We start from the raw sequence: 10,442 nt of genomic DNA on the forward strand, positions 1-10,442 counted from the left end.
AAAATTAAACTCACTTTGAAATATGCCCATAAGGTTCATGAACTCTACAATTAGATTCTTGAATACGAAAATGGAGGTCGAAAAAAATTCAAAATGGTGAAAAATTTGTTGGAATAAATTGTGTATTGATAATTGAATCTAAAAATTGTAACTAAAGCTTGTCTTGAGTAGCTGGAACTTGAAGAAAGAACATAAACTCCATGTACAACCATTAATGAAACTTGCAGCTTCAAGTTCAAGTTTTGGGTTTCTTCAAACGAGCTTTGTTTTGAGTGAATGTTATTGAAAAAGATCGATTAAATCTTGAAGAGTTGATATCTGAAATTTGGGAAAATTGGTTGAATTCGGTGGGTTTTTGGGTGAATTTTAGTTGCAAATTAGTTGGAGAAGAAGAAGAAACCCACACTTGAATTTCAGAAATAGCCACATTTGCAAGAAATAGCCCCTTTCTGGTTTAAAATAAAATTTTAATGATAAATTAGATTAAATAAAAAATAAAATGGTTGGAGCCGTTGAGATCATGCCACGTGTCCCTGTTAAACGTGTCCCTGTTAAACGGAGCCGTTAGACGCGGGGGTATTACATGTGAGCAAAACGCTAACGGCGGGGGTACATATCATCAAAAAAGCAAACGGGGGATACACACAACTATTTCGGGATAGTACAGGGGTATATATGATCCTTTGCCGTTTTAATAATAGTCAATGCTTATTATTAAGAAATTTGTTTAACCATGTATGTGTATAATTACTGATATAGCTATGGAAGGTAAATTAGAAAAGAAAATCAGTTACTAAATATAAATAACTAAAATGATAGTTATTATCAATAAATAGATCTTATAAGAAGTTACATCAAGTAATTATTCTTAAGTAGGTAGTAATCAGTTGAGTACTCTAAAGTGGAGTGTTAGCATGTAGCACGCGTAACATCTATTTTGTCATAATTTTCTTTTCGATTTGACTTTACAAACGCTGCATCAGCTAATTAATTATTAATTGATTGATGAGAATTCACAAAGCTATGGGGTTTGTACTTTGTAGAATACTAGAAGATATATTATACTGCTCCTTGACTAATTTTGGTCAATAATCAACACGTAGGAGTATTAGTAGGCTACTTTTCAAACAATTCGAAATATATTGTCAAGATTTTATTTTTATTTTTTTGGTACTGAAGATTTATCTTGTCAACGTTAGGCATAGCAAGTCAATATTTATCTTAGAGAAGTTCACAAACATTTCCATTCCCCAGTTTTATAACTAGAAAAAGATATTAAATTCTTGGGGAAAATATAAAGGAAAAATGGTAGTTTTAGTCCCTGAGTTATTGATGTATTGTAATTTTGATTCTTGTGTTATTCATCCAAGCACATTTAACCTTTAATTAAATTAATTGTGCTAATTTAATCCTTGAAACTAATTGTCGTCAACTTTTCCGTCTAATCAGGTGTTCTGCAATTGCAATTACCTATATGCCCGTTGGACTTCAATTTCTTGAGTATGAAAGTATCATTTTTAACGAAATCAGTAATCTACTACTACAAGTTACTCTTCAAACAAAGATTTAATATGAAAACAAAATTCATGAGAACGGTGAAATCAACTTTGTTGGTTCAATCCACATATTTAATAATACAAAGTCAGATTACAAAATTTTCAACGATGACCACCAATCGAATTGATTTCAAGATGGTGACGCTCCAAAATAAAAAATAAAAATAGGTACTTGGAGTTGGCTTGAAAGGTAGATTCAATAGAGAGATCTATTAAAACTATGTTTTGAACTTCAATTCCAGTAAGTGATTTAATACTCCATAATATAATTGTAAATAGAACAGGACTATTGGACAAAAAATGAGAAAGTAAACGTCAAAGATGAGCTCGAACATGGAGGCAAAAGGAAGAATAACACTAGTAACAAGGAGAACAATACTAATGGATTGGTAGCAATCTGGTAGGTAAACAAGAATGGGGGAAAAGAATATATTCTTCAAGAGTTATATTTTTCGTTCTTTTCTTCTTACTCAAATAAGAGAACATTAACAATGGAGAGTCTGTCACAAGAAAAATGCAGAACCACGACAGACGAAAAAGTTTAGTTTCAAATTAGCACATTTAATTTAATTGAAGGTTTAATGTGCTTGGCTGAATAACATAAAGATCAAAATGAATCATATTGAATTCATTATCTATCGTCCAGTTGAAAATTCAAATTTAGCTATTAATAAATTATTACAAAAGTTAAATGCTACTTTCATCCTAAACTAAGTAAACTAAGTACGTACTCTTAAGTTATTTATAAACTAAAACGTATTTATTAATTAGTACATAGTATCTATCATTTTTCATATTTGCTTGTCTTCTATTGGGAAATCACTTTCAACTAAAAACCTACCATTTCTCAAAATTATTAACTAATCAGTTCAATAACTAAAACCACTTAAGCTCTTAATTAAACGTGTTAGTATCTTCACCTAATGTTTGTCTTATGTAAAGAAATTCTTATACACAGTTCCCTCTTTTCAGGGAGTATATGAATCATGCAACTTAAAAGTTGTTATGAGTCCATCAGCAAAATAATATTTTAAAGTCAGCTAATACAGAATAAAATTATGCAACAATGAGTTTGAATTCAGTATAAGCGTGTACTTAGGACTTAGTCGTTTGGTTACGGGGTTTTATTCAAATCCCGATATAAATTTTAAGATTGCATTTGTTTCGTGTTTGATTATTGATATTAGTGGTATTCATACAAAATTTTTTGTACTATCCATCTCATATCGGATTGAGGTTATAATCTTGGAATTACAATTTTGGTTATGGCTTCGGAATTATACTCTTGGTAACCCTTTTTTTTTAAATTTTTTTTATTACATAAGGGATAGAGGAAGGAGAAATGGGGAAGGAGATTCCAACGTGGGGACTCGAACCTTCACTGACAAGGTGAAGTTCAGTTAACCAACCAACTGAGCTACTAGATCTCTACTCTCTTGGGATAACCTTATTTTGAACCAAACGACTCTTTAATTATATACATATAAAACTCAACTTGAAAATAATATCCGAGTCAACTCTTTTATACTAAATTTATTTTAGTTTTATGTTTTTTTATTAGATATCATGAAAATTTGATTTTTTCTATTCAAATTGTAAGTTGTTATAGGAGACCATCTCCTTTTCATATGCATATTTTTTCCTCCATTAGGATAATCGTGAAATGTTATACTACTTCTAATTCAGTTCATTCGACAATATTTTCTTTTAGTCCGTTTAAAATAATGCTAACTTTCTAAATTAAAAAGCAATTTAACTTCACATTTACCTTTAATGCAAACTCTTATAATCAAGCAAATCGTTAGGATGTATTAATTAAGACAAAAGAGCAGTTCAATACATTAAGCTCCCGCAATACAGGAGTCCGAGAAAGAATCGAACTATAAGGGTTTATATTGTACACTATCTTACCTTATATTTTTGCAAGAGACTGTTTCTACAATTCAAACTCGTGACCTTCTACATGCAGACAACTTTACCCGTTATGCCAAGACTCAGGATGTATAAAAAGACAACATTTAGAAAAACGATATAAATATTTTAATATATTTATTTATTTATTAAACTCGATGAACGTTCAAACTATGTCATAATTAATCCAAATAAAAATTGAAGCGGAGGGTTACGACAGTTAGTTGAACGGACACATCAATTCAGGGGTTACAACTGTCACCTAATAATATATATATATATATATATATATATATATATATATATACTGCTTTTGTTTTGTTCCTCAAAATTCAAAGTTTAATCCAAATTTAGAGAGAAGAAAAAATATATGAAATAGAGAGAACATTTTCTTCATAACTCATATTTGTTCTAATTTTATTCTTAGGTATTGTTTTGACTTTGTCCAATTTTTTGTGCTCAGTCTTGATGGCAGTTCAGGTATTAAAAATATTGTCTTTAATCAATTAAAATGGTGAACTTTTTGTTCATTTTAGCATATTGTTTGTGTTTTTTCTTGTGTGTTTGACCATTTATTGATTTAATATCTTATGAACCCTTTTTGAATTATGATATGGGTTTATCTTTTGTTTTCTTTTTTTGATAAGTAATTATGATTTTGGGTTTATCAGTTATTAGTCTTTACAAGATCTTATGTTATGATCATGTTTGTAGATTTTGATGGTCAATTTTTTTCATTTTCTTGTTTGTTAAAAATGGGATTTTGAGGCTCAATTTTGTTCATTTTCTTGTTTGTTAAAAATGGGATTTTGAGGCTCAATTTTGTTCATTTTCTTGTTTGTTAAAAATGGGATTTTGAGGCTCAATTTTGTTCATTTTCTTGTTTATTAAAAATGGGATTTTGAGGCTCAATTTTGTTCATTTTCTTGTTTGTTAAAAATGGGATTTTGAGGCTCAATTTTGTTCGTTTTCTTGTTTATTAAAAGAGGGATTTTGAGGCTCAATTTTGTTCATTTTCTTGTTTGTTAAAAATGGGATTTTGAGGCTCAATTTTGTTCGTCTTCTTGTTTATTAAAAGAGGGATTTTGAGGCTCAATTTTGTTCATTTTCTTGTTTGTTAAAAATGGGATTTTGAGGCTCAATTTTGTTCATTTTCTTGTTTGTTAAAAATGGGATTTTGAGGCTCAATTTTGTTCGTTTTCTTGTTTATTAAAAGAGGGATTTTGAGGCTCAATTTTGTTCATTTTCTTGTTTGTTAAAAATGGGATTTTGAGGCTCAATTTTGTTCATTTTCTTGTTTGTTAAAAATGGGATTTTGAGGCTCAATTTTGTTCATTTTCTTGTTTGTTAAAAATGGGATTTTGAGGCTCAATTTTGTTCGTTTTTTTTGTTTATTAAAAGAGGGATTTTGAGGCTCAATTTTGTTCATTTTCTTGTTTGTTAATTATGGGTTTTTTATGCTCAATTTTGTTCATTTTCTTGTTTATTAATTAATAATTATTGGATTTTGTTAGTGGTTAGTTGAAGGCCAGCATGAAAATAGTCAAATTATGAAGAAAGTTAATAACTTGTCATTCCCATTAGTTTGGGGTTGAGGTATAGTTGATTGATTGTTTGTTAAATGGTTGTTTCTGATTTTTTTTTTTCATTTTTTTTTCAGGGATTAGTTTTGTAGTTTTTGAGTTTAAAGGATGATGGGGAGTTATAGTGAGTCTGAAGAAGAATGTTTCTTTGATAGCCGTGAAGAGATCACTTCCGTTTCTGATTTCTGTTCTGATTGCAACGAGGCGTCCACTCGTAATCGGGGTGACGATTGTGTTTTAGGATATGAGTTTTGGAATAAGGATCTGGAAAGTGTTGATGAACGTCGTGATAGATTTTTGAAATGGATAGGTGATGTAACTACCGATGACAGCAAGATGGGCGTTGATAGAATTAGGGATAGTGGCGAGACTGTGCTGGCGAATTCAGATTCTCGAGACAGTTGTTTCTCGGGTCGGTCTTCTCAATCTTTCGAGTCTAATGAAGCTTTGGAATTAGATGAAGATGATGCAGGAGATGTGAGATCGCATTGGAAAATTAGGAATTTGGACAACGGAGTAGAGTTTGTTCTGGATGAATTTAGTCAGGATGGTATGCTTAGCCAAGTACGTGAATTAGGTTCAAACAGGTTGTTCTCTGCTGAAGAGTTCCAGAAAGCTCTTGGTCCGTCGCCTTTAGTTCAGAAATATCTGCGGAGAGTGCCGGATAAAGTTGATACAGTTAATGATGCTAAGAAAAAAACTAAAAAAAGTTGGCTTCAAAAGCTAACTGTTGCGACCCATAATAAGGTGAAGTCAATGGGGGACAAAGTGAAGGGGAAGGAGTCCAATTTAAAGCCAGGAACTAACATTCGTAGAGTTGGGGTCCACACAAGTGGTAAGGAGTCGAAAGAACTATCCTCACTTTACACAGGGCAAGAGTTTCTAGCACACGAAGGCTCGATTTCAACAATGAAGTTTAGTCCCTGTGGCCAGTATTTAGCAAGTGCTGGCAAAGATGGCACGGTTCGCATTTGGAGGGTGATTGCAGATGAAATTCCAAACAACCTGAATAATGCACATGATAGTGACTCCTCTTGTTTATACTTCTCACTGACTCATACGTCAAAGTTAGCTTCTCTGAACAACAACAAAGAGAAAATTAGTGGGTCAAAAATGAAAAGGAAGTCATCAGAATCAGTTTGTGTCGTGTTCCCACTGAAGATTTTCCGGATATTGGAGAATCCATTGCATGAGTTCCATGGACACAGGGGTGAGGTCTTGGCCCTTTCATGGTCCAGAAATGGGGTTAGTATAGTGTCTTTCTGGTTCAAGTACACTAATAATGGCCTGTTTGGCCAAGCTGTTAAAATCTGCATATTTTGGAAAGTGCTTTTTGTCAAAATGTTTTCATAAAGTATTTTGGGAGAGTAGTAGTTTGTGTTTGACTAATCAATTTAAAAGCAATTTTGCCAGTATTAGAGCATTAATTTATGCTTGCCCAAGGTTCCAAAAGTGCTTCTTGAAATAAAAACTATTCTTTTCAGCTTCTGGAAAACAATGCTACTAATCATGAACAGTTTTTTTTTTTTCTAAAAGCTTGGTCAAACACCTCAATTCTTGAAAATAAGCATTTTTTTTTATAAAAAAAAAGCACTTTTTTGCTTCCCAAAAGCTTGGCCAAACATTCTATTACTGCCCTTTGTGGCCTCTTAGAATATTTTCCGATGTGAACACACTGTAATTCTGGTAAATGGACATCATTTTCTGCAGTATCTGCTGTCATCTTCAGTTGATAAAACAGCTCGTCTCTGGCAAGTGGGGCAAGATCAATGCCTTGGTGTTTATTCACATAATAACTATGGTGAGCTTGACTGTACGGTTACTCTTTAAATTTAAGTATTTCCAATATCTTTTAGTTGGCAGATGATCATGTTAGCAATGTGTCAATGTTGTGTTTGATATGCAGTGACTTGTGTAGAATTCAATCCAACGGATGATAACTTTTTCATTAGCGGTTCAATAGATGGGAAAATACGTCTCTGGGAGGTTCATGGTTGCCGAGTAATTGATTGGACTGATGTAAAAGAAATAGTGACTGCTGTTTGCTATTGTCCTGATGGAAAGGTTTGATTTGCATTGCTGTTAAAAATTCAAATATCGTGCCGCATTTTTAATGGACTTCTGTTTATTTTTGCTTTTAAATTGATGCAGGGGGGCGTTGTGGGATCAATGGACGGCAATTATCGTTTTTATGATGTAGTAGGTACGGATGCATATGTTTTTCTTGAACATTCCCTTGACTTTTTTCAAGTCTGGAAATTGATTATGTTCTGTGTTTGAATTGTCTGGAGTTGGTTGACATGGAAGGAATGATATAATTATAGAATATATCACATCCTGTTGTATATTATGCTCAGTGGAAGAATGATTATGATACATGTATCTTTGTGTTTTATGAGACGAACTAAGTTCATCGTTAGCATGTTCGTTCTCCCCCCTTCTGTCTTTGCCCGTCCCTTTTTGTGGTGAGGGGAAAGGGGTGATAGGCATCATTTCTTGTAGGGGTTGATTGGAATTGGCAATTTATCTCTTTCTGGTTATGAGTAGCCTTTATGTTCTAGCAATTGCTATGATATACGAATAACATACTGATTTTAATATTTGCATTTTGTGGTGGTGGGGATTAAGTGGTTGGGCTAGGCAGGTAAATCATACGACATAAATGGTCTCTGGCTTTCTATTTTACTCATTAGTGCTCTCTCTCTCTCTCTCTCTCTCTCTCTCTCTCTCTGTGTCTGTCTCTCGCATTACATTGTCGATGGTAGCATATGAATATTTTACGCACAGTGAAGGCTTCTTCCCTTTTTCATGCTACAAGTGCTGGGCAATTCATTATTGGTGAAAAAGTCGTATATCAAGGAAGAATTTGAACACTAATATTTTCCATTTTAAATAAAAGAGAGTTTGGTCTTTTTCTGGAAGTTTTAGGTAAGTTATTGGTCCTGTTTGTATAGTATGTTGGTTCTACTTTCTAATTTATACCGGGTAGCTCTGACATAAATTAGACAGCTAAATGGTTGAAAGCCATTTTCTTATTGCCTGATATTGGACTTGAATTCAAGGGAACTTGTTAAAAGAGAGTTAATAGTATGGTGAGCTTACAGAAATGTTAATGACAACATGCATTGTTACGTGTGCTATGGGAGAATTAGGAATCGAATTCTTGGAGTGTAAACCTGAAATGCTTGTGCTTAAATGATTTCATGTATTCTCTGAATCTGAATATATCATCATCACATTTTGCAAGTGAGGATCTCAATGTTGCAATTGCTGCGTAAGAAAGAAAAAAAAACATAGGTGGGAATTCAGTATGAACTTTAGAAAAATGATCAACATGCTTCATAGTAAAGAAAAAGAGTGAAATCTATGTATCTGACAAAGGTTGCCAAATATTCCCATTGTCACGATCTTGACTTTTATGATCCCTCCAGTGTGCTCTCTGCGTTGTCAAACAGATGCAAAAATATTCACTTCATAGCTGAAAAGTGCTTATGGTTTGCCTAAAATGAGAATGTTCTGGGTGGTTTTTTTTTCTGTGAATAAATTTTTCTTTTGGCGCTTGTGCCATGATAGATGCATTATATCCATGACTTTGTTCTTTTTTCTTCTTTATGGGGTCTAGTACCCTTTGGAAATTAACACTGCACTATCATATTCCTTTGGGTTAGGTAATCAATTGCAGATGGGCTCACAAGTATGCCTTCAAGGAAAGAAGAAGCTTGCTCGCAAGAGAATCACCGGATTTCAGGTAACCATTTGACTCCAATTTTATTTCACAAGAACTTTTTCCTATTTTATAAGGATGATAGCACTTTTGGTCCCTCGATTATTGATAAATTCTAATTTGGTCCTTGTGATATATGACTCAAAGCATGTTATATTTGGAATACTTTTAGAAGCATATTATCCTAAAATACAAAATAATATTACAATATTAACGTAACAAAATGAATAATTAAATGATGGAGCGGTTAATAATTCTGGAAATTTGTGAATATTCTCAAGCAAAGGGATCAAAAGTGCACATTTCAAGTAATTGAAGGTTAAATGTGCGTAGCCAGATATCTCAAGGACTTAAACTAAAATTTATTAATAATTAGGGGACCAAAATTTACTACTAACTCTATTTTAGATTTTTATGCGCTTAAGAACTAACGTGAACATCATGCAGTACTGTCCGAACGACTCGAGCAAAGTCATGGTAACTACTGCTGACTCACAAGTTAGAATACTTTGTGGATCTAATGTTATCTGCAAATTCAAAGGTGTGTTTGATGCCTTGATGTGAAATCCTTTTAGCGCCAAGCAGATTAATAGTTGTGTTCTGAACGTATTATTTTGCGGTGAATGTCCAGGAATTCGAGATTCGGGGAGCCAATTTCCTGCATCTTTCACCTCGGATGGGAAACACATTCTCGCAGTTAGCGAGGATTCAAATGTTCATATATGGAACTACACTGACCAGGGCCGTACAACAACAAACAAACCAAAAAAAGTCCGGTCATCAGAGAGTTTCTTTTCCAACGATGCCTCAGTTGCTATACCTTGGGCCGGCTTCAACACGAATCCAGGAACACTACCTAGAAGTGTTTTAGAAAATGGGAATGTCAACGCACCAAAGACTTCAGACTGTTTCTCCCTGGGGCGTGCATTATTCATCGACTCTCTATCTAAGGGCTCTGCCACATGGCCAGAAGAGAAACTGCCTAATTCTTCCAGTGTAACCGTTTTCCCCTCCGTATGTAAGTCAGAGTACAAGTTCTTGAAAAGTGCTTGGCAAGGTGCATTAACCTCTCCTCATTTGTGGGGTCTTGTGGTTGTCACTGGTGGATGGGATGGATGTATTAGAACATTTCTCAATTATGGCTTACCAATTCGTTTTTGAAATGTCTTTGTAAACTGTAAATTATGATCAAATTCTTTGCTTTGTGACCAAACTGGTTCAAAGGGGAGGAGATCCTACTGTTTATAGGTTACTAGTATATAGGATTGGAGGTGGCATATTAGTCACTTTCATACAAGTTGTAATTGTACTGATCAACCAATTGACATATATTCTTTTATTTTTTGTGAATGAAATGTTTTGGGCACAGAGGTGGATGATGTTGTAGAGAATGTTGTGATAAGTTTTATTCAATTAATTCCAGAAGACAGTGCTGGATATTACAACTGTCAAAATGTTACAATGCAGTTCAATCTTTTCAATAAAGTCTCTACCAGTTTTTCCTCTTCATACATATCAAGAAGATTCCACCAAGTAGCTAGATTACATAGACATTTGAATTTCAGATTCTTTGCCTTCAAAGCACCTCAATTTCCTGTCCTCCATATAGTCCTCCAAATGCCTTCTTTTACAAGCTGTCCTATTATCTGAACAAGATCACGTTTCTGA

General features: G+C 33.5%; 1 protein-coding gene across 2 annotated transcripts; it reads left to right on the plus strand.

The window, feature by feature from the left end:
* The first annotated feature begins 3,783 nt into the window (after window positions 1-3,783).
* Window positions 3,784-10,165, plus strand: LOC132634732 (uncharacterized). 2 transcript variants are annotated; one of them, XM_060350762.1, is made up of 8 exons: window positions 3,784-3,947; window positions 5,135-6,295; window positions 6,761-6,851; window positions 6,957-7,114; window positions 7,202-7,253; window positions 8,719-8,798; window positions 9,222-9,315; window positions 9,406-10,165. In XM_060350762.1, exons 2-8 carry the CDS (start codon window positions 5,159-5,161, stop codon window positions 9,933-9,935), a joined length of 2,142 nt encoding a protein of 713 aa, XP_060206745.1. In that variant the 5' UTR covers window positions 3,784-3,947; window positions 5,135-5,158; the 3' UTR covers window positions 9,936-10,165. The 2 variants fall into 2 exon arrangements, with proteins under 2 accessions (XP_060206745.1, XP_060206744.1); XM_060350761.1 differs by having other exon boundaries at window positions 3,785-3,947; window positions 5,128-6,295.
* Window positions 10,166-10,442: the final 277 nt, after the last annotated feature.

The sequence above is a fragment of the Lycium barbarum genome, chromosome 4 (assembly GCF_019175385.1).
Source record: "Lycium barbarum isolate Lr01 chromosome 4, ASM1917538v2, whole genome shotgun sequence".
NCBI lineage: Eukaryota > Viridiplantae > Streptophyta > Magnoliopsida > Solanales > Solanaceae > Lycium > Lycium barbarum.

What these genes read in the sequence shown, in the direction of transcription:
- LOC132634732 (XM_060350762.1), top strand. Translation starts at nt 5,159, where the DNA reads ATGATGGGGAGTTATAGTGAGTCTGAAGAAGAATGTTTCTTTGATAGC. An exon ending in TTTCATGGTCCAGAAATGGG is followed by an intron (nt 6,296 to 6,760) that starts GTTAGTATAGTG and finishes CATTTTCTGCAG; the next exon opens with TATCTGCTGTCATCTTCAGT. An exon ending in TCGTTTTTATGATGTAGTAG is followed by an intron (nt 7,254 to 8,718) that starts GTACGGATGCAT and finishes CCTTTGGGTTAG; the next exon opens with GTAATCAATTGCAGATGGGC.